Raw genomic sequence first — 25,590 nt, 5'->3', positions numbered from 1 at the left:
GTCTTAAAAATTGTGGAAACTGTGATACTTTTTTCAGATTTCAGAAAATTCAAAAGAAAAACATTTATTATATATTTTTTTATCTTTACTGTCACTTTTGATCAATTTAATGTGTAATTGCTAAATAAAAATATAAATTACTTTCAAAAAAGAAATCAAATCTTATGGACCACAAACTTTTTTTGTACATGGAAGAACTTATATCGCTTGTGACTTTATCATGTCACACTTGGTTAGGAGGACACAGTGTCGAATCCATTCACACAGTCAAAGAAACACCATTAGTGATCAGTATATGTACTCGTATGACAGCAGTGATCCCCTACTGACAGCCTCAGGCTGAGAGACCAGCATCTCCAACCAGTGCTGGCGGAGCATTTTTACAAACATAATTCTCTTCCATCCTCCACCCATTCCTCCTCCTCTCACTACATCTTTCACAGCCATCCCCCTGCTGACATCAGTATTGGATTCATCAGCTCACTCCTCTCATCCCTGAGCCAAGATCATCCATCTGCCCTTATCATCCCTCCCAGAATTCCTTAGTTCTTATTTCTGTTATTACCAAAGGGCACAAGGTACAGTACGTGTTCAAGAAATACCAAGGTATCCACAGAGAAGAGCAATGACAAGGCTAGAAATCTTAATGTGATTGGACAGAGTGTGTGTGTGTGTGTGTGTGTACTTCAGTTGTCAACACAGGAGTAAATTACATTGTAAAATATATTATAACAGAAACTTATTTTACATTGTTTTTAAAATCTTAATGACTGATATAATATAATAATATAACAATTAATATAATATAATATAATATAATATAATATAATATAATATAATATAATATAATATAATATAATATAATATAATACAACACAATACATTCTAATATAATAAAAAGTCTGATATTTGAGCTACCAAAAAAAGGCAGTTCCTTTGTTTTTGCTTTTGTTTTTTCATTATTTCCAAACCATTAGTATATTCTGACACTAGGCGGACCAGTAATCAATCTGGGCGGACTGGTACCACCCGGGCTCTTATGTGGCCTCACCCCTGGAGGAGCAGAGAGTAAGAGGGTCAATGCAGGCAGACAGACAGGTCTTGAGGGTTGGATTAGAGCCTAGGGAACAGTGAAGATGAAAGCAAAAAGGATCAAATGTTAATCAATATGCAGCACATGCTTTCTGAAGGTTCTTTAGTGTCGCCCTTTTGCATATGTGTCGGGCGCCACATTTGGATAATCCGTTTTGTTTCATGCATTTGTGTGTAATGGGACACTGGGAGAATAGTACAGATAAAGCTGTCTCTGATGTCTGAATTAGACAGTTTTTCAAAGCTTGTATAAAGTAGTGTGTTTTCAGCAAATTTGCTCTAATCTGCCACAATGTGTGTGTGCGGGTATATCTGGCTATATTTAATTGACAAATTTGTCCACAAAGCAAGCTTCAAAACATCCCTTCGGAGACATTCTGGGTCTGGGATCGACTCATTTTAAAAAAATGATTAATAAATAAAGTAAATTATAAAAATGACATTTAAATAAAGTCAATTATAAAAATTATTACATTTAATTTTTATTCTGAAAATGATGTAATCAAGTAAAGAATAAAATATTCTGGGGTTTTTTCGTCCTCATTTTTCTCAATGACAACAACTGTTTTCCTGGCGTCAAGTTGAGCTGAAGTCATTATTATGACGATCAATGTAGATATCCTGGATATTGATGACACTGTCTGAACAAAAACGGATTTGATTTCTTGCAAAATGGCAGTACAGACTGTCAGTCCTAATGATCTGATATGAAAAATAAATCAGTTTTATCTGCTGTGTAAACAAAGCCTACAGGTAAATTTGTGTGTTTTGGAAGGAAATTGAGAGCAAAGGAAAGAGAAAAGAAGAAATGTGAAGAGAGGAAAGAACAGAAGGTAAATTACACACTGAGGTCATCTGTGTGAAATAATATACAGACAAAGAAAACAAGAGAAAAATAACATAATGAGCCTAATTTGAGAGAATAGATAAGGTGAATTGAGACAGTGGTGACACTCAGGTTACTTTTTCCTCCGGAGGATCTTTCCTTCCTTTAACCTCTTCTCCATTAGCTTCACTTAGACTTTTCATGTGTGCGTGTGTGTGTGTGCGTGTGTGTGTGTGTGTGTGTGTGTGTAGTGGTGGAGTCATTTCATTATGTGGATGCAAGTGAAATCCATCCAGAAACTGGATGAAACCTAAGTCAAAGAGGAAATTAATGGAAAATGGCTTTAGAATTGTTAATGCCATATTAAATTAAGTTAGTTACTATAATTCCAAATAATATTATTTAACAATGTCACAACTACGTACTAGGCCTGGGGAGCATGTCGATATATATTGTTACCAATACCAAATATATAAAATGTCTATCGTTAAGAGATTTTGCTATAGCACTGTAGACACTTGTGATGAAAGTGATGAATGCAGGAATGAGAATATATCAGGACGTGCTTGATGTTTAAAAGAGTTATAAGTGCAATATATCCTAAAAAGGAACTCAGTGCTGTGCAAGTGCTGACTGGCACACTTGCTAAAGTGCGCGCACAGAAATCTGTCTCTCTCATAAGGCGATCGTGAATTTGGGATGTCCTCGATGTTAAAAAGCACATTAAGCAGCAATAAGCAGTGAAAAAGAACTCAATGCGGTGCACGTGCTGACTGACACACAGCACAAGCGCATACACGGAAAGCTGTGTCTCTCAGCATGCGATCAGTTCTCTTTCACATTTTATTGCGCTTCGTCAGATACACGCGCAATTATGTCAAAATGTCCATCATGTGGAGTATTCAAGTAAACACAGCCGATTATGTCTCAAGTGAAAGTAAACAGCTGGGTGTAAACCAGATGTGTATCAGTATAATGGATCTGTGCGTTTGGTCTTAAAGTGACAGCGGCCTAATATACCTACCTGCTGCTCTGTCATTAATGTGAATCAAACAAGAGGGAAAATAACTTCCTGAATTATTCCTGATTGAGTAACTTTTTTTTAGTTTTAATAATACATTTATATTTAATTCATAATTTATATGCAATATTTTATTTTACATTTGATTACATTTATGTACTAATTCTAATTACATGTTAAATATACCTATTGTACCTGAAAAACTTAATTTATACAATTCATATTTTTGTTATATTGTATTTGTCCTATTGTTTGAAAATTAGCTTCTTTTTTTTTCTTCTTTTTAATAATATAAATGAGATAAAATAACACAAAATAACTATATCGTGATATATATCATTATCATGAATAAAATTTATCATATTGTGAAATAAGGTTATATCGCCAACCCCTACTACGGACTAATCAATATTTAAATTCTGACAATCAATATTAAAATCCGTGCTATGGTCAAAATTTGATAAATAGCTGATATAAAATGATATAATTTTAAAATTAATTAATTGTATTTGTTTATTAATTAATAGTTTAGGGATATAAATGTAAAAAAAAACTTTTTTAAATACACAATTTAAAGGCTACAAGTGAATTTAGGCATCACAAATGTATTACGTACATTTTAAAAATATTCATTTTAAAACGAAAAGTTATTCATAGTTAAAAATGAGATTCAGTAAAGATTACATTTAACATGTTATTAAATTAGTGTTTTTAAAGATTAGTTTAAAGTGAATGTTAGAAAACAGCAAAATCGAAACGTAAAAACAGGGGAAATGAACATGCACAATGAAGTCTATTATCTGCTGATGACAATAAAAAAAAAACGAATAAAAAAAACTCCAATATTAGCCGACAACCGTTATGGCACACTGCGTTTCGAGTGTCCACCGACTGTGCTGAGAGCAGATGAACAGAAAAGATTTGTGTTGGCAGTCTGGCTTCCTGTGCCTGTACGTTTGAACCAGGTCTCTAAATCTGATATGTGGATGTAAGTGTAAGTGAAGCCTCAATGCTGTTCCTCACTCTTCCTGCACCCTAGATACTGACACATACACAGACACATCAAATTCCCCAGGCACAGCCTTGGCTATCACCATCTCCACCAGCCTGTCCCTCCCCACCCCGTTGATCACATCCACCACCCTGGAGAAACACAGAGGCTTCAACCTCACACTGAGATGGACTGAATCGACTCTCCTCTGGGGCCTGTCACAGATTTTAAGCAATCTTATACCACCAAAGGGGAACACAAACCCACATAGACACACAACCCCATCATCACACACTCCACAGGAATCCACAGCATCTCAGTAGTGAGCATAAAGTTGTACCAGTATAAAGCATGCAAATCCACCTCTAGGCAAGGATGATAAACGGGCAGTATGGGAGTGAGCATGAACTGAATACAAATGACCGTTTATGTCCAGTAAACTCCATCGCTCTGTCTCTTTCTGTCTCAGCATCATTCGGCGTCGTTCAGATTGAGCAGCATGTAGCTATAAACGTACTAACATTTCCTTTTACAATCCTTCACTAAAAAGAACAGCTAGACTTTAGTTCTCAGTTTGTTACAGAAAACACATTTGTACTTGTCATTGGCAAGTTCATGGCAGCAGCTTTATCAAGGAACAACCTCTTGAGTGTTTTAGTGGCTTTTAATGCCACAAAACAAGACTATATCGAAGGTGTTTGTGATTCAGATCTAGGTAAACCTAGAGTGGATCAATACTCTAATTAAGGGACATTAAAGGTTTGGAAACAACAGAAGAGCAATCTGTGAGGTTTAGGACAAAAGCACTGATATCCAAACAATCCTGTTTAGTCCAGGAAAATCTCAGAATTGTTTTCAGATTACATAAACCTGCAAACAGATTATAAATTTGTTATAAATGGACCTCATTCTATTGATGAAATGCTAATAAAAAAAGTCATAAAATTATATATATGATGATCTATTTATCTGCATATCCATTCATCCACCCATCATTATCTATCTATCCATCTATCCACCCATCTATCATTATCTATCCATCTATCCACCCATCCATCATTATCTATCTATCCATCTATCCACCCATCTATCATTATCTATCCATCTATCCACCCATCCATCATTATCTATCTATCCATCTATCCATAATAGCATGGAACTATTAATCTTTTTTTAAGTTATTGGCCAGAATTTTATTCTATTTCTTCTAATATTAGTGCATCTCTACTAGTAATATTGTTTAGAGAAATAAATTGGAAATTGTAAAATATAGCTTTAACTTAATTAATAAATATAGAATTAACAACTGATGAAAATGAACACCTTTTCAGTTTTGGTCAGAATTTTAAAAGTTGATTTTACTTACGATTTTCTAAACATTAGGTCAAGTAAAGTCAAGTCAAGTCACCTTCATTTACATAGCACTTTTAACAATATAGATTGTTTCAGGTAAAATCAAAACGAATTGTGGTTGGTCACTTTGCATGTCAGTCAAAAGCTTTTTCCCAGTTGATTCAGCAAATCCCGCCCTGCAGCTGATTTCATTGGTCAACTCAAGCCCGCAGTAACCTGTCAAGAAACAATCAGACTTCGTGGATTCAGTTCAGAGTTTAGAAAATTCATGGATTCAAACATCACTGCAACTGGTATAATGTATGAAAGAGCAAAAAAGCTAAAGAAACTAGAGTAGAAAAACAAGAGGGAATCTAAGACTGATTAATTTCACAGTAGCAATTCCTCCAAAAAAACCCCACTGAAACCACAGACCACAGTAAAGAATTACCACAGCCGTCTGTCTCTCTCGCTCTGTGCGTTGTTGTAATGGAGTGTGGTGAAGAAACCATGAGGTCAGAATCATCAAGCAGAAGATCAAAGTTTTCTCTGAATACTCATTGCCTGGGGCCCTGCCAGTTAACCAGAGCTCTTTTTCTCTCGCCTCTTCTTTCCTTCTCTCAGGTCAGCTTAAAGATTGAATAAAAAAAGCCTCTGGCATAAGAATAATCCCATTCCCTTTCATCTCTCAATATTATTGACTAGGGATTGTCAGGATGGTCAGCTAGTCGGCTAGTTGGTCAACAACCGATGAGTCGATTAGTGAGATTTCATTCATCCCTTTTGGGAAAAAATTGGAATTTAGAGTTTTTGGCATGCTGTGTTTTAGCAGGCTAAGAAGAAAGAACTATGACGAAAGCCGACTGTGTTGTTGCCTTGCATCACCTGCATCTGGGCCAAAAGTTGTACTTTAACACACTGCAAAGACCACAACCAATGACCAACTAGCATGTATGTTCTGTGCCTGTGTGAGAGGAAATAACTGTCTATTACATGGAACAGGAACAATGCACATACACAATGAAAGTTAATGGGGTCCATTGTTGTTCTGGTAAAAACAGTTTTCAAAATTCTCTTGTTCTCTGCAGAAAAAATAAAGTCATACATGATGGGAAAAACATGAAGGTGAGAAATTGATGATAGAATTTTAATTTTTGGGTGAACTGTCCCTTTAAGTCAATGTGTGACATTCAAAATAGTTTCTGATTGTCCTAAACCTGTAATCATCCTTTAGACCTAGTCATTCAGAAAACCAACCGACAAGACGATTTTGAGAATGTACCTGTAGTTTTGCACATCCCAAACGTCAACACAGTATCACAGAATGTCACTCACTCACTGACATTCGTTCATTTGCACACTCTCTCCTTCACATTCTTACTCTCTTGCAGATGTGACAGCTTTTCTGTGCAAAAGTGCAAACATAAATGATGAATAGTCACAGTCTGTCATGAAGGGGTGAGATCATTTCTCAAATTCTAAAACAACATTCCTCTTCTCCTTTAGATCATTTCAGCATTAAACTTCTGCACGAACATGTGAAGATGCGTTTTGATCTGTTTGGAGAAGGGACACTCTCACACTTTTAGAGATCGTGAGGCAATTTAAAACACATCCCAAATGTTTTCAAAGTGGAACTCCAGCCCAAACATCTGTATGTGCCAAAATGTTCCTGTCTGGGATTTTACACTGCCAGCAGGAGCCAAAGGTGTGACTAGCAATAAAGCAAATGGAAAGGACAAAGTGTGTCTGGTCTGAAAATCATACGCGCACACACATTCACATTAAAATGAACCTGGACAGCTTGTTATCTTTTCCAGAAAAGCAGCTTTAAAAGTAATCTCTTTCTCTCTCGCCGCCTTTCTGATCCTTAAAGTGGCCAAAAAGTAGGAACAAGGCTTTTTTATGTATCCTTATGCATTTTTCAATTGTTCGGCCATTTAAATGCTAATGCTCCCATTCAGGGCCTTAAAGGGCCTAAAATGAATTTCCTTAAAGACGTTGCCGGTTATCAAGTGGCAGGAGGAGGAAATTTGCGTTTGGTGGTCCATGAACCCTGTCTTTTATCTGTAGAGAGGGGGGAAAAAACTGTTTAAAAAGAAAGCTGACACCTTATCCTCTTCACCCTCTGAAACCGTCCATCTCTCTGATGATGAGGCATGAGCGCAAAGGTGGATCAGCAGTATAAACATGACCTCCGACCCTGTTTATGTTATCTAGGCCTAACGAGGAGACCACCAGGCCACTCCAGAGACCCCTCAGGACCACCAGGGGGGAAAAAGCCATATGAAGGAGCCATTTCAGACACTTCAGACAGCAAAAACTTTGCATTAAGTGAAAATTTTTTTCTACCCATTATTAGAGTGATGTTCAATGCATGCATTTCAAAATATTTCTATAAGTATACTTCACAATAAATATGGTTCCAGAGCAGTTTACAATTAATTTTGCCAGTCCTATAAATACAAGTCCTGATAAATACAATTAAAAACATTAAAAAAATTAGATCCCCTAGAACCCTCTTGCGCCCCCTGGAGGTTCCTGGATGCTAGTTTAAAAAAACGATTTCCTGAAGCTCAAATTAAATGTATTTTTTTCTTCCGTAATTAGGTTGACTGTTTGACTGTTTCTCAAAACTGAAGATTAAAACATGTCTATGACTTTGTCTTCAGGAATTAGATTTTGATAGCTTTGTCAAAATCAACATGTACAATTTAAGCATTTAGCCTCATTCATGAAACGCGAGCAGAACAAGTTTATACTGAAAATATTTCATAAACCCATTTATATGTAAATTGCCACACTCCTTTTTAAATGGGACAATTTACATACAAATATTTGTAAGATTTACTAATGGTTTTACAAAAAAAATTCTGCTCACAGTTCATGAATAAGGCTCATGGAATTAAAGTCACGTATTACCCTAAAATAGCCTGACACTATGCTGAGTCACTCCTGGACTCACATCCCTTCATTAATGGGGGGGGGGTAGTGTAAAAATCTCCAGGTAGAGCCACAGGAAAGGTGGCGCTTCCTAAAAACCCTACTGCTCATTGTGCTAAGCCACTTAAAGACTTAGTTCTCTTTCCTTATTCAGCGTTCCTGCAGTACTGATAGAGAGAGCAAATAGAAACAGTATTATTCCACCTCACTGTGCCAATATCAACAGAGTATTAATAGAAGAAATCCAGCCAAGTCATGGAGGACTGCAAAACCACACACACATAAAGCAAAGCGGTCCATCGCCACAGACCCCTGGGCTTCATGCCCCATCAGAGGAACTCTTTCCAGCTAGCGCATGCATGTGGAACCAAAGCTTTTCCCCTTCTTATACTGACCTGACCAGAAAAGGGGAAAGATGTCACATGCAAGAGCCTTAGAAGGATAAAGAGAAAGATATAAAAGAGACAGACAAGATTTAGAGATATAGAATGATGTCTGCTCTAACAGTGTGGTAAGTCTCTGGTAACAAATGGTCTCTGTATTTGCACCTGGTCACATCTGTGTCATATTGGTCGGCTGAGGAACATATTGGGTTTCTGGGAGTGACTCCAGGAGGATAAGAAAGAGAAAAACAGCGAGATGAGGAGATAAGGATGAGGCCGCTGGGAAACCGAGAGAAGGGCTGTGAAAAGCTGATGTTCTCCGTTCTCTCATGCATTAGAATTCATTACCCTGCTCCTTATCGCATTTTACCTCCTCTCTCCTCTAAATTGCTGTCTTTCTCTCTTGTCTTCTCCATATCTCTATCATCTTTTTCTCTCAACCCCGCTCTCCCTGTGAGTAGTGCTACACGATACAGGACCTTAAGTGAGCCCCACCCATCACAGGGCCCAGGACAACACTCCTTCCGGTTTTCCCAGTTGTATTTTTATATCTCAGGAATTCTCAGTTATGTCTATGTCTGAGATGTTTCTCCTAAAATGCCTTATAAGTAAAACTAGATTAAATAACTGCTGACAAAGTAGGAGTATAAAAAAATAAAAAAATAATATTGCAAGATATATCAGGACCATAACTGTTATCTGATGATAAAGACAAAAAAAAAAAAAAAAACTCTTTCATCGTTTTCGGGCTCCCTTCATGTTTCTCCCAACATCTTTTTCTTATCAATCCTCAGAGGCTGCCCTTGTGTCAGGTTTAAGAACAACATCTGCAATTTGTGTACAATTTACAGCTCTTGGTAAATAACGGCAAACACTTGTGAATAATAATGCCGTTTGCATAGCCAGCGAGCTGTTTTGCCGACTGTGCCCCGCTGAAGTACAGACGCCATGGGACCTGCTGAGTAATCTTCAGTTCAGGAGTGCTTCTCTAAGTCCAGGTGAAATATGCCCTCTTTCCGTGGCCGAGGCGATCAGTGTACCTCACTTAAGGGAGGGCCAGCTCAGCCATGTCCGTTCAGAGTTGAATCAAACGCTGTTAACCATACCCTTCTCTCAACGACCGTCTGAAGAACTCTTCAAACGCCCAACTCATTTCAGCCTGGACATAGACAGATGCTACTCTCCACTTCCGAGAGTACAAGATCCCACTGGAGGAGAGCCACACAGACCACGAGGCCAGATCTGAAGTGTGTGTGTGATCTGTTTTTAAGTATAGAGATTTCTTGGTGCCACTCTGAATCGAGAACTGATTCTTGTGTGGTTGGACAGGCTGAGTTCTTATGCCGTACACTTGTGTGGCTTTACAGGACATCACAGACAAACACACACACACTTAAATTAATCTCCAATATGAAAAAGTCTATTTTGTATTTTTGGTCTTTTCTAATGATAAAAACAATAGACAGAAAAAATGGTGTGAAAAAGGAGAACAGGATCACCAAAAATCAACTCACAGTTCCTGAATGAACACCACTGCTCTTTGTCACGGCTCTGACAAAAATGAAGCTATTTAAAAACTATGACTCAAAGATATCGCTATGAAACTATTCTCACTGAGGCCACACCATGACCTTTGAGTTTGGTACAAGTTTATTCGGATTCCAGTGGTCTCGTGGTGTCCAAGTCTGGTGCTATTCCACAACTGCAGATTAAAATTCACCAATACACACGCACAAAGAAACCATTCTGCATTTTATTCACACACAAAAATCTCTTTTTCTCTCTCTCTTGACTAAAAGATTTTGGCACTGTTTTACTGTGTCTATTCCCACTAATTGAAGCGTGTGTGAACACTAATTAAAGCTCAGGGGGAGAGAAATCTCTTGATGCATGCTGGGAAAGTGTGTGAGGAAAACAATGGCAACAATGCAGTGATGGAAAGAGGCCCACAGCCTAAATGCATTTTCAATGGGAGTTCAATCAAACCGATCACACACATACGAAACCACACATGACTCTAATACCATTTAGAGGACTTATCTTCCTCTCACACTTAAGCTCTAAATGTCTATATATTAGCATATGCAGTTCTTGAAAGAAGTAAATTTGGTTTGCTCCTTGCTGCTTGTGTGTTTGTGCATACTAATCAATCTCATGTTTATTAAAAGCACAAGTACAGAAAAAAGTTTTAATGACTTTAGCCAGTTTCCCAAGTTTAGCAAGTCCCCAGAAAAGTGTCAAACAAATCGCACATTCACACAAGCAAATATGCTGCCACTCCTTTTCTGAATACTTAATTCTATTGACAACCATATTCTAAAACCAAATTCACTAACTAATAAAGTGATGATAAAATGTATTCGCATTAAATTAAAACAGTTAGTTATAGAACTGAACTGAGAAACTGAAAAAAGGTGTTGACTGTTTGTGCATTGCTAGAAAAAAATTATAATACACAGAAAATAAGGTATGTGGCAGGGGTTCCCCCTTACATTGTTTGAGCCCATACTGTTTAAAAGCAGCCACTTAAAGAACACAAAACATCTGTTTAGTAGACCTTAACATGTCAAAAACAAAATATTAGCCAAAACCAATACGTTAAACAGTTGGCATCAATGTTTCTTGTTCACAGTCACAAGATTATCACAATTTCAAACGTAATTTTGGAAGTGGCTTTTGTATTTAATATAGAAAAAGAATGCTAATAAAGGTAATTACTCTATTTTAAATGCGACTGTCATTCCTTAATCTATGCAGCGTGTACACGGCCAGAAGGAATGTTATTGCGGTTAAGAGCTACACATGATTTTGAACTGAAATTACAGCAGGAATGTGAGCAGCAGACATTACTTTTGAGTGGTAATGTCCACATCTTAATAAACTGAGGCTTTAATGATCTGCGAAGGCCACTAACTGTCCCTTTAAGGATTAATAAAGCAACAATCTGTATAAATAATGTTGAATACAGTACAAACACAGAGTCTGTGGTGGAGACAACAGTACTGGGCTGCCGTTTAACTTCCAGACAGCCAGAGTCACTGTGCACCAGGGAAAGCTGTGTTAATGGTCAATGTTAACTGATCTGAAAGCATCAGATGGAACCAATGTTCAATATTCAGCCTAATAGACTATTAGTCAGGGTAGCGCCATGTTTAATTTTTGACAGGAATGAAAACAAAGCTGTGAGGGACAGAAGTACATTGTGTTCAGTAGGTTTTACTGGGGTTTTTTTAACCACATGCTAGTTGTTCAGCAGACGAAACCTTCCAAAGATTGTTCAGTAGACTCAATTTGCCTAAAACAATTGGAGGGATCATGGCTTAGTTACAGTTGGCCAACTATATATAGATAATACTTTTGCATCCTTTATTCAACTTCAAGAGAAATTTCACTTACCAAGCTCTCACTTATTTAGAGACTTTACACTATGGAATTTATTCATAAGCAGTTTCCTAATTTCCCCTTGCTTTCACCCTGGAATATTCTTGCGGACATCACCAATCCATAAAAGGGGCGATCTCTGAGATCTATACTATAATTAATACAAAACAATTCCCCTCAATGGCTCCGCTGAGGATACTTTGGGTGGAGGAGCTAAACCTGGTGCTTGAAGAAAATGTTTGGGACTCAATGCTGAATACATTCATCATCAGTTAATGCTAGGCACGCTCTCATTAAATTCAAAGTAGTGCATATAACTCACTGGTCCAGAAATAAACTTCCTGATTTGACCCAACCTGCCTTCGTTGCGCAACTGAACCAGCAACATTACTGCACTCTTTTTGGTTGTGTCCCAAATTGTCTGACTTCTTGGGGAGAGTGTGTCTCCATCCTGTAGATTTTGTCATTGTTAATATTTGAATGTCACATGATGACTCCTTGGAAAACAGTTTTGAAAGTTCAAGAATTACATATGATCTAGGACTTTGTACCGTGCATGCCATTGTAGAGATTAAGTATATCCTTCACAGCCTCGTTTCCAGTCATTTAATATTCAATATGGTATTACCCATATTGATCAACCAATAATCTGAATATTAACATAACAGCATGATAGAAAGCAAACGACCAAAAAATAAATACATTTATGACATAAACCCTAGAACTCGGAACCAACCCGGAAAGCTCAGGATCATCAAATAGCGCAATTTGCATTCAACACAGTTTTTTTAATCATTTATTTAGTGAGATAGATGCTAAAACAATGCAGAGAGAGTGACAAAATGGTATTACTTCTTAGTAAATTATCCCCTTAGACTCAGCATTTCACATTACTTAGTTTACTTTATTATAGTTTACTAATCCACAAGGGTTACGCAGTTCAAACTGGTAAAAAGTAAAAAGTGGATGTACAAGTCCAGCTATGACTAAAAACAGAGTTCTACCAGAAAGACTCGGGAGAATTATTTCAATAAACCATACATTTATTGACAGCTCAGCAAGCTGATAATATACAAAGACATTTGGCGTAGGCCCCGTCCGTAGTGCATAATCCGAGGGTATCGGATCTGCAATTCCTGCCTGAAGACGAAGGCAGGGGCGCAGCCGACCCCCCCGGGAGGTATGGACAGGACCATCCTGGTGGTGGTGGGGAGGATGGGGGTAATCGTCGCTTCAGTATCTGCGAACTCAAACATGTGTAAGTACCGAGCTTTTATACAATGAGCCTACGAATATGATTGGATAGAAGTGAAGGCAATAGGTGACATAGTAATTGAGTCTTCCCGGCAGAACTTATGCTAAAGCTTTCATTTCATTTCTAATACAGTTTAGACACTTAAAATAATCCCACATTCCTTTGTTAATGAAGCCGTAGTATAATCAGAGCTATTTACTGCGATCATAAGAGGCTTCACACACAAAAAAGACTTTAGACTTCAAAGCTGCAATATTGTTTTAACACCAACAGCGTAATTGTGCCTGGGCTAAAGCACATTTCTCTCTGTAGACAGATCAGCAAATAGCCTGAAACTCAGTCAGAGATCTTGTCTCTGGTGGGGGGAAGAGGAAGAAAAAAAAAAATAACAGGGGGAGAGAGGGGGGAGCTTCTTTCTATTCTGTTTATCATTCATCTAATTTTGTGGTTAATTAAGTAACGAGTGTCTCTGGGGCTTCCTCGGTTCCGGAGTCTGAGCTAAAAAATCTATCAAACCCATCCAAGTGTCTGCGCTCTTGTTTCACTCCACACAAATGAACCTTCTTATTGCAATAAATATACACACACGCCATGTCATTCGGTTACACAGTGTCACACCCCCACGCTTTGTCTCACATTTTCAAACACTCCTTCCAACGGCTGATTGGAAATGATGATGATTCTCAGTAATGATCTGACTAAGAGCCATCGGCTTCTTTTCCTCCCACTCAGGAACAACGGCTTCCAGGATGTGTGTGCTTGTGTAAGTGCGTATCCCCCTTAGTCCCAGACTCGAACTCTCTTCCAACCTCACTTTCCCTCACCCTTCATCATAACCCTCACCAGAGGCTTATTCATCTCCGTCTACATTTCCTGGCCAATAGCACACTATGTCCTTCCAAAACAGACCTCTGAATGTTGTAGCGGAAACTATGCAGCTCCTGCAGGAGACTTCAACAACTCTCACACAATCACACATACATCTCTCTCGCTCTATAAGTCAGAAGAAAACTATTAATTTGAAAACACTATAACCTGCACTAACCTGGAATGAATAATTAGTGCAAAGCAAATGAAAAACTAAAACAAAACTGAAAAATAAACAACAAAATAAACTGTTTTAGTAGTCAGAGCTCTCATCACATTGAGGAATAGTCTGACTTGAGAGTCTGTGTGGGTGAAGACATCCCACAGGCGATATGGCTTGAGATGCCTGTGATACGAATAACAAAAACGGACACAAATGAAATCGTAACGACTGGCCGGAAATTGCAGATCACTGCAACTTTCATGCAATGATTTGGTCATCCGTAGGATTCACATTTTAGACCATGTCATATGTCAGTGCACAGGCAGAAAAAAACTTTTCTGAAAACCAAATTTATCTCTCTTGCCTTTGTATTGAATTTAAAAAAGCCATTAAAAATATTAATAATAAAATATTATATGCAATCTTTTTTTAGTGTGGGTTTTATCCCAAAATCTACGATTACAACAGTTTACAGATACAGCAACTGCTTGCTTTAGTTCAAAACACATAAATGTGACCTAGGAAATGTCATTTTGACAGGTGCTTTTCACTTATCAGTTTATACTCATACATAAAACTTATACCCTCACAAAAACAGGATTGCATACGGTATTTTTGAATTATAAACAAGGGGCTTTGGTCCTGCAAAAATAATTTGCCTTAAATTCACCCAAAAATTACAACTTTTTCCATAAAATGAAAATCAGTGAGTCACTGGCTTTGGACCCTATTGACTTCCACTGTAAGGGAACAGTTCTTCAAAATCATCTTTTGTGTTCCATAGAAGAAAGAGGCTTGGAACGACATGAGGGTGAGTAAATGATGACAGAATTTACATTTTTCAGAACAATCCCTTAAGCCGCATAAGAGAGTAATCTGAAAACAGCATTGAATAAAACTGCAAATGCAAAACCTTGCTCTGTAGGCCTGAAGTAGAACTGCAATGAGTTGTGCTTTCCTATACAAGACTCAAGGTCTAATAGAGGCACTCAACACAACTGAAAAACCTTGACAAAGAGGACACACACACACACATCAAGGGACTTAAATGGCCTCCTGGCCTTGTTCTCCATCCACAGAAGACAGCTCCAGAGTTCTCCAACCAGTGTCTTTCTAAATCAGCACACGCAGCACTTTTAGACATCCTACCCGGGGTCCTCTCTGGGCACCCCGGATGGCTGCGCTGATGCAATGTACTTAATTGGCGGTAATCAGGTCACTGGTTAGATGCAGAGCTACTCTGGGACTTTTCTAGAAGCTAGACCGCTGTTAACCTGGGCATCAGCCCCATGTGCCCTGCCTCCTAAGAGTGCCTAAAATCAGGCTGCCATACAGTTACAGAGCCTAACTGTATCATGTACTGACAGCATAATGTCATCCTGGGCTGTTTCAGCAGGACAATCTGGCTATATTAAGCCGGTTCGGTAATGGCCAGCGGATAATGTTGTCCTCTATATAAAGCAGTGTCATTACTGTCAAAATACTCTTTTAAAAACACGTGATTGGCCCAATTGGGCCCAGAGCGATTTTCCTTATGCTATTATAGGCACACACAAAAAAAGGACGATGCTTCTTGAAATAACGTGGCTATTTGTGTGTGTTCCGGTTGAAATGAAATACACAACCCAATTTCCTGCAGTCAGCGCATGGCATATGTCTCTTTTCCTCCTGCGTTCTTATGATCACTTTTCATATCTGCATTTTTGAGCACGGCTGCTGCTCTGTGCTGTAATTATCATAAAACTGTTTACCTAAAACGGCATGTTTATGTTTTTGCATTCGCTACATCTCCAAGCCTCTTTAAAGTCGCATATTGAGCAGAGAGAAAGCAGGTGGGTTATTATCCAAACCGTTTGTCGGGAGTCTTCATGTCCTCACCGTCATCTGATATTAAGGCCGCTACACCTGCTGCTTTGGATGTATAATACAAGACAGCCATTATTAACTTTCCGAAGTGCAGTACATCAGCATGACTCCACTAGCAAATGCCGCTTAACTGTTGGGATCAATCTCCATTTTTAGTGGCACCAGATCTCATTTCTTAAACATACTTAAACACTTTAGCACGTAGATGTGCTGGAAGTGTTTTCATGACCTAGTTTAAGACAACGGCAATAATATAGTTATCAATTTAACGGCAGACGCAGAAGGTATATCTGTTGACTTTTTAGAGCCAATTTTGGAGGAAAATTCTGCAGAATGGATGCTGAGAAAACTGAACTCTTATTGGTCGCTGAAAGCATAATCAAATTAGCCAAATGATTCAATAAATGAGCACAAAAGGAGCAGTGGATGTGTAGCCTTTTTTGCAAGAAGGCTGGTTCAATTTCTTTGAAAATCTGTAGCTTTTCATGCAGATTCTGTGTGGGCCTGGTTACCAGACATGCCTAATATCAGACACGGTTATCGAACACGGCTAGTATCAGATAGAGCATGACTAAGGAAATTACAGTCCTGTTCCAGTCTCTGATTGCTAGTGTCAAGATTTAGCCGCTGTTCATGGTCCTAATCACTATCATTAATGAGCATGGTAATGCTATGCAGAGAAATGGCTTCAGGTCAGCTCAGCTGGAGCCCAAGGGATCCCTGGAGAGCTGGGTCCTCATCAAGAAACAAGGTCTTTTTTCTGCGAAGCCACATAAAGAAAGAGGAGAAACATACTCTAGTCTACACAATTGTGCAAATGCTTAGACAATGTACTTTGTCCATTCTTCAATAACAAACCAACTTCCACAGGTGTGACAGCAGTTAACAGCAGCCTATAAAAGATTGTGACTTTTTTTTTCTTTTAGACTGATGGTTGATCGGGGATCCTTGCTTATTTCATTACATTTTAAGTGCTGTAGCATACACTATCACTGAAAAGTTTGGGGTCAGTAAGATTTTTGGAAAGAAATTAATACTTTTAGTCAGCAAGGATGCATTAAATTATTTAAAAGTGAGAGTAAAGACTTTGATACACTGATAAAAAAGAACTGTTCTTTTGAACTTTCTATTCATCAAAGAATCCTGAATTTTTAGTTCCGTTTCGGTTTCCACAAAAATATTAAGCAGCAAAATGTTTTCAAAATTGATAATGACAAAAAAAAAAGTTTCTTGAACATCAAATCAGCATATTATTTCTGAAGGATCATGTGACACTGAAGACTGGTGTAATGATGCTGAAAATTCAGTTTGCCATCGCAGGAATAAATTATATTTTAAAATATATTAAAATACAAACAGTTGTTTTAATTTGAGTTTTTTATAAATAAATAAAAAATGCATTCTTTCAAAAACAAAAACAATCTGACCCACCCCAAACTTTTAAATGGTATTGTATTTGTTTTGCATTATCAAATATATTCTGACACATTTCATAGCTAGAAGCATCAAAAATTCCCACACATGCATAGAATATGCTTAATTTTACTTTGGCAAACTTTAATTATTGGTGACACTTCAGTTTTGCTCAGCCAAGATGGCAAAAGGCAAAAAAAGACAGTTTTTATAAACTTCCACCATTTAAGGCCGGTGACACACTGGCTGCGTGGCGTGAGCGTGGCGTTTCTGTTGCGTGTCAGCTGCGTGGCGTGTGCGTGGCGTTTTCCATGTCTTTGCACACCAGAAGCGTGTCTGACGCGGCGCTGCTGCTGCTAGGTGACATAGGATAAGCCTCATTGGTGATATATTTGACATATGGGGAGAGAGTTGTGGAAGGATACTTCATGTTAAACATAAATATATAGCAGCAAAGACAACGTCGGCAGTGTTGACGGCAAAATAGGCTACAGAATATTTCGTTCTGTATTGACAGGTGCAGTATTTGAAAATCAATATTTTTTTAAATTGCATTTATATTTGCATTTATGTCAAACCCTAGACACTTTCAAACATCAAAATGACATTTATTAATATGTATTCGTGTCAAAATGTCATATAAATATCTTTTCCTATTCAATTTTGCTTGGAAACGCTTCCAAGACGCTTGCGTGTCGCGGGAAAAATAGGCGTCGGTTCCATTTCTAGCATGCACGCGTTTTCCGTGCAAGCTCTAACCTGTTAACATGGGAGCCGAAATAAAAACGGACACGCCACGCAGCTGAGACGCTTACGCCACGCATCCAGTGTGTCACCGGCCTAAGAGAGAGAGGAAAAACTAAAGTGTGTGATTAAGGAGATAGGTGACTCTCTCAGGATTTGGCTTGGAAAGAATTAATCAGGAAAGTTTAGCAGGGGAACAGACCTGAATACACAACAGACTCACATCTCCATTCACATGTCTACACAGCCAGTCTGAGATACAAGACCCCTCCCAGTAATCACAGCAATATTTCAACTCTAAGCATGGTTAGGTCTACTAATAAAACATCCTTCTCTTCTTGCAGGCGCCATCACTGCTGTCCACTTTATTCTGCAATAGCACTCTAGATTCAAACGATATCACCACCCTACTCAGTCGTACTTACTGCAAGTTGTCTAAGTGGGTCAAGGGGGTCTCCGCAGGGATCTCATAAGCCACACGGGCTGTCAAGAAGCAGCTAGGTACCGCTGATAAGACTCTCGCAGCGACAGGCGAGAACCCTACTGCTTCATTACTGAGCCAGACATCCAGGCCAGGATAAACACTGAGCTCCAGTGCCCAGAATTACACCAAAGCAAGTTCTGCATCCATCATTCCACTGTGGGTACTAGGATTGCACAATTAATCGAGAAATAATCACGTTCATTGTGCCTACAAATGCACTGGCAATTCAGAGGTGTAAACTAGACTTTTAGCCACCATCAGTAGACTGTTTTTATGTTTAACTTTTGTTCTAAACTCCAGGTGAAACTATAAACCTGCAGTGATCGCTTCAGCGACTGTAATGGGATTGTTCTGATATTGTCACGTTGCTCACTTTCTGTGTATAATTTATTCAAAATGTGAACAACAGTTTTGTTTTTCCTTGTGCTAAGTGGGCCAACGTGAAGTCGGCTATTTAGGCGCATTCAATTTTCAATTCTTGATTTACTGATGTACTGAGGAACACAGTAGTCAGCATGTTTTTGATGCATAGCCTACTTATAGAATATGGCATGCAGTTGCCCTACATTAAAACATTTTTTAATTGGTAGTCGAAAATAAAAATGTACACAAAATTGCTGTAAAATGATAATTTTAAAAGACCATAGAAATGCTATGGTAAAAACTAGTTTAACACTTAATTGTTTAACACTATATACAGTATATAATAAGTTCCTTTATGGTGAAAAACGTCTAATGGACATTTCATGTAATTTTACAGTAAAATGCTGTTAAATGTACTGCTTCTTGGAAGTGAAAAACTTCCAAATACTTTACAAATAATTACATTTAATTTACACATTTAATTTAATAATCTACAACGAAATATAATCTACACATCACATTTGAAAGTTTTTCATTTAAATCATATTTTTTTCTTAGTTTTTTACTGTTAAATTAGTGTCATCATGACAGTGTTTAATACTTGTGTCATTGACACCACACACTTTTAATATATAATATATTATTATACGGCGCTGCGCAATACTTGATTCTGATTGGTCGATCGCGTCATTCAGTGGTAAGTTATTCCCTAATAACAACAGTTAAAAACAGATAACACAGGCTCATCCAGTTCAATCCCTGAAGTCGGCGCTTTAAGCTTGCTAGGAACAGTTTTTCTTTGTGGAAGTTTTTTGTTTGGTGAGCTAATAAAATATTTAAACTCAGTAAAATCAATATTTTGTGTACAGTTATTTATGTCCTCCGGTATCGCGGACTCACTCTCTTGTTTTATACAAACGCAGCTGCTGCCATTTTGATACGATTGTTTTGTACACTGTAATGGATTATAAGATAACAAACAGGTACGATTTAAAAAAAGTTTCATCTCAGATCAATATCTCTTATCCCCATAATTGGTGAATAATACCATGTAATAAATCTTATGGCTGTACTGTATCCCTTAAATGTCCAGCTAGTTTGTTAGCAACTACTCTCTCCGCAGTAGCTTTGTGTTTAAAGGGCTAAGGACGCTTCGCGTCGGGGTCCTGATCACCCTGTCGGGGTTTATTGTGCGATAAAAACCAGCTGGATGTACATTAATATAATATACATTAATATATTACATTAATATAATATATTAATTACATTAATATTACAATAATAAACCCTTACATGAATTTAATATTACATTAATAAACCATTACATGAATATAACATAACATAACATAACATAACATTACATTTTTGGAACTGAAACTCATGCTGATAATATCTAATAAATGACTAAATATCATTCGATTAATCTGTATTAAAACTATATTGGAGTTCTTTTAAAGCACATTCTATTAATCAAAATTGATAACCACAATTATAATATCAACAGAAATAATCCACAATTATAATCTGTCATAACCATGCTGCCCTACTGGGCACAAACGCAGAGGGGCATGTCTAATCAAAACCACGAATCATTAACACATATCCTCTAATTAACCTGTTAAAGTGTGAGACCGGCCTGCAAATGTGGCTCACAGTGACTCCAGAGACCAGCGCGATTTGTGCACACACACAGCTACAGGGTCGTAGGAGTTTAAGCTTTGTAAGTGGCGCTTTGTTCTTGTGGTACAAAGGGAGAAAGCAAAATAGGAAAGGCAAGAGAAAGACAGAAGCTCATTTAATGCAAAAACAGCACAAAAAAACTTTATATTATCTCTGCAACATGAAACAAGTAGCACAGAAGAATGAGTCTAAAGAAAGGGAGAGATCAAGAATGAAAGAACGAAAAAGCTCAGATGTTGACTTTGGGTATAAACATAAAAGACAAGTGACATACTGAGTGAAACTCCTCCAGGTTTGGGTCTGAACTCTCATCAGCTTCACACGGCTCCACCAGCGGTGAACTCTCACAGAAGGGTGAGAAAGAGAGAGAGGCTGAAGAGAAATACAGAGCTGAGTTATTATATTAATGAACGCTCCAAGCAGCAGATGCCTGCAGAGATGCTAAGGCCGTGCTCAGCCGTTCCCTTTTTCAGAGGCTGCCGGTTTCAATCTGACAGGCAAATGGGGCAGTGCCACAACATCCGCAGCTGCTGCTGATGCAGAACACTCATCTCCAAAGAGAGTCAAACATACACTTTCCCCTTCTCTCATCTCTTGCTCTTTCTCAATAACCTCAGCTCCAAGATAAGCAGTAATACAAAGTGGAGGTGAAAGCAAAACAGTGATTTTCCTTTCAGTTTTTATTTTGCCATACTGTATATGACAAAGACATAATAAATGCCACACTTGCATCTCCAGTGTTTACTAATAGTGTCATTCTAAAAGACACAGGAGTTATCATTTGAATCGGTTTGCTGAGTCCTTCACTAACTGAGTAAACAAAACAATTTGGACCTGGCTATTTTAAAGGGGTTCTATTATGCCCTTTTACGAAGTCTTGATTTTGTTTTTGGAGTGTACTAGAATATGCTTTCATGAATGTTCAAAAAACACATTATTTTACATTATTACAGTTCCTCTTTCCCCAGTCTGTCCCGGTTTCGATATAGTCCCTCCTTCCGAAATGTCCTGTGATTGGTTAGCTGGCCCAGTGTGTTGTGATTGACATGCTTAGCGTGTGTTCGGGAAATGTCCCGGCCCTCCATAACCGCGAGTTCTGCTCTAGTGTAAATATAAAGGATGGCGGTAATTTCAAACCCGATTCAGACCCTGACAATGTTAACAAACAAGAGGAGCATTCAGAACAGATTTCATGCACAGACAATTATTCTTGTACATTATAGGTACGATGTTATCCACAATTTAATCATGATATTTGTCGGAAAACTATGGTTATACACGCAGTAATCGAACACAAAATCATGGTTAATTTTCCTAAGGGGCGGTGAACAGCCTTACAGAAGCGAAAGCTTTCAAAAACTATAGTAAACAACACTATATCAACATTAATGTTGGCTAGCAGGCGAGCGTAGCAACAACATAAAACTTATAAATGGAACTGTTAATAGAAAACACAACTACAAATAATAAGGCATACTGTACTTACAAGTTGTCATCCACAAACAACAGATTGTCCCGACAAAGTGGAAACTGCCCCATTTCAGGAGAAGCTTTTGTGTGTAGCCTGCATCGTGGTTCTGAAAGCTGTTCATCGTAAAATGTGCAGCGCAGAGATAAACGTCGGGCTTGTAATGTTCAGAAACAGTGTTTAAAATAAATTTGACCCATACCAAGTTCATCAGCCTTAGGAAGGTCAAACAACTGACATAGCAGCAGCTCAGCCAGGCCTCGTCCACTTTTCTGCGTATTATGGAGGAACATTATGACTTCATAAAGCCCGGAAAAATCGCATTATAGTCCAAACGAGACATTTGTTGTAGTTCTTGGAAAGTGGATTCTGTTAAATAAAATATTTCCCTTTGGAGTGGACTTTGAGCTTTGTAACCTTGCAGATTTTTTTATGCTCAAACATCAACAATACACACTAATTAAAGTTTAAAAAGTGAAAAAGCATAATATGACCCCTTTAAATTAATATGAATACAATCATAATGTAATACTGATGGTTCCTTGTATAGCAACAGCTGAACAAACAGAGCAAACAACAAACAGAATTTCCATCATATGTAAGCAAAATGTAAATGGTAAAGGACATCCAATACCATTGAAAAGTTTGGGGTCAGCGAGTACTTTTATTCAGCAAGGTTCCATTCAATTAATCAAAGGTCAAAGTCAAGACATTTATGCAGTGTTCAAAAGGTTTCAAATACATACTGATCTTTTGAACTTTCTATTCATCAAAATATTCTGAAAACATGCAGGATCACATGAAGAATCATGAAACTTCTTTCAAAAACATAAAAAATACAACATAAAAAAAATGCAAGTACTACCATTGAACGGTAGTGTATACCCAAATGATTTGAATCCAACTGAAAGCTTGTGAATCAGAATAAGTTAAAATGGATACCATACCAGCACTCTCTCAAGCCACTCAGCCATTCTCTCACTTTCATAGCAATTTTAGGCTCAATTAATTTTCACAGTTGGGAATTCTGATGTTTTTCATTGATGCCACATGGTAATTACTCTTTCATCTAATGTATGTGTGCTTTTTGAGTTCAGTAGCAGGGGTTTATTATGCCTGTGTGTCGCATGTTTGACGTCCGCTGACAAATCTGACTTTCAAGCATTTGTTAGGTTTAGCTTACAGTGTGTTTATAGAGCTAAACATAGCAGCGTAGAGACTGTTTACCTTCAGTGGACCCGTGTGAAACGCTAAGAGGGGACATGAGAGAAAGAACGAGAGTGCGGTTAGTCTTATCTCATAAAAGAGAGGAGAAATTTGACCCAAGGAGCCCCAAGCTGTTCGTCCATAACTAGCTTGAACACCAGGCTGCTCTTCCTTCAAAGGAAATCTGTTGTCATCACTTATGGTACTGACGACAGTCATTAGAAACAAGGCAGGTGAAATCGCCTGTGTGAAAGAAAGAAAAGCAATGGCCTTAAAAGCCTGAGTGCCATCTTTAACATTTGGCAGAGCCAACGCTCTCCCATGTCGGAGAGGTTGTTCAGTCGGGCCTGCGGCTATGCAATTAAACTCCCTCATACTGAGATTCATCAATAAACCAAGCATTAAAAAAAATACTTGAGATTGTTTACCACAACATATTTCTAGCGTGATCTGGAGAGGTTTAAATATCCCAGCCAATTTGCTCAGTATTTCCACACCAGCCGTTGCGGCTCCCTCGGCGCAGAGAGGAGCCGCATTTCAACCACCACTAATGTGGCGACCCGATGCCACGCAGTGTTGTGCTTCATGCAACCCCTTGCAGATCCAGAAGTCATGACAGACAGAGGGCAGCAGGACAGACCGGAGAGTTCTCAGGGACGATGGTCTCTGCCTGATCACTTCTAGAGTTTACACTGACGGTATCAAGTTTCCTTGACGACAGCGGCGACGGCGGTGCTGGGTAGGCTGAAATAAAGCAGGGGTGACTTGCTATGCTATTTATACTGAGCAAGTAGATAATTGTTTAAAGGTTAGGCAGCGAGCAAAGCATAAACAAGCATTCTGTGATTGTGTATGTGTGTGCGTGTTGTCCCTACGGCACAAAGAGGAAGAGTGTGTCACATGATCGCCAGGCTGCTTGCCCGGGATACAAGGCTCTCTTATGCCAAAGGTCTGTGTGTGCTGAGAAGGGGGCGGAGGGACTAATTCTGCTCTTTAAGATAACAGACTGAAATATGAGCAACAAGTATTTATAGATCACGCAAACAAAAAGCTTTTTAAAGGGAAAGTTCAGCCAAAAATGACAATTCTGTCATCATTTACTCACCCTCCTGTCATTCCAAACATTTATGATGTTGTATTTATTGTGCCAGGCTATAAACATGACAATCAACACCATAAAAGAAATCTTGAAACTATTATTCACCTCCAATGAGTTGAACTCAGTTTGATTTGTTACTTGATGATAATCAAGTTCAAGTTTTATGTTTTGTAGTAATATATAAATATTAGGCACATGAATAGAAAACTGCATGCCAAATTAAGACTTGCTTTCAGAAAAAATGCATCTTCTTACCTCATTGGAAAATCATCAGTGTCTTTGTCCATCCTTTGGAAGTCAATGGTAACAAAACTGTTTGGTTACCAACATTCTACAACATATATATTGTGCTCAGCAGACGTTAGTTAAGTTATTTATATAATGTCACTTATGCAGGTTTGGAACGACATGAAAAATTAATTTTAAAAAAATTACAGAAACATATTTTCTGTCTCTTTTAACCATCTCTTTAAGAATGTTTAGAATTTTTACTGGATAACACACACACACACACACAAAAAACAAAGAAAACGTTTGTTTTGCAGTGTGACCTTGTGCTCTATAAAGGAAAAAAGACAAAACAATAGACACATTTCCAGGATTTAGAATGCTAAGGCAGGAGTAAGCTATGCTAACGGCTGAGCTAAGCTTCACAGCTCAACTCAGAAAATCTGTCTCTTTTTCTCTTTCTCTTTTTCAATTCGGTCTGACAGAAATGCCAGCAGCCTCTGATGCTTGCTGACCACAAAAACAAGTTATTAAAAGGCTTGAAAGGGGGTATGAATATTCACATGAGGGATTTGAGAGGAGAGGAAACGCAGAAGCCTGACAGCAGGGTGAGCAGTCAGGCTCCTGTCTCACTAAACGATTCCAACACAAATCCATTCAGGTCCTCATGAGCACACCGGGGTTAAAAACATTTACATACAAATACAAATATGCCACCACACACACACACACACAAACACGTGCACACATACAGAGGGCTACAGCATCTGATTAACATAATTCCT

General features: G+C 38.2%; 1 protein-coding gene across 2 annotated transcripts in view; it reads right to left on the bottom strand.

The window, feature by feature from the left end:
• sema6bb (sema domain, transmembrane domain (TM), and cytoplasmic domain, (semaphorin) 6Bb) overlaps positions 1 to 25,590 on the bottom strand; it is a 117,736-nt gene that overhangs the window by 83,439 nt on the left and 8,707 nt on the right. Inside the window, exons 1-2 of one of the 2 annotated variants that reach the window (XM_084086752.1) lie at positions 22,291 to 22,367; positions 21,079 to 21,176 (exon numbers count right to left, since the gene is read on the bottom strand). The exons of the other annotated variant lie outside the window; for it this stretch is intronic. Of the exons in view, the coding sequence (XP_083942878.1) occupies positions 21,079 to 21,176; positions 22,291 to 22,300 (108 nt within the window). The 5' untranslated portion in view covers positions 22,301 to 22,367. Of the gene's footprint in view, positions 1 to 21,078; positions 21,177 to 22,290; positions 22,368 to 25,590 lie in introns of those variants that run through there. 2 annotated transcript variants of the gene reach the window in all.

The sequence above is a fragment of the Abramis brama genome (genome assembly GCF_963993115.1).
Source record: "Abramis brama genome assembly, chromosome: 16".
NCBI lineage: Eukaryota > Metazoa > Chordata > Actinopteri > Cypriniformes > Leuciscidae > Abramis > Abramis brama.
Note: the sequence above shows the minus strand (reverse complement) of the source record. Positions and strands in the feature narration are given on the sequence as shown.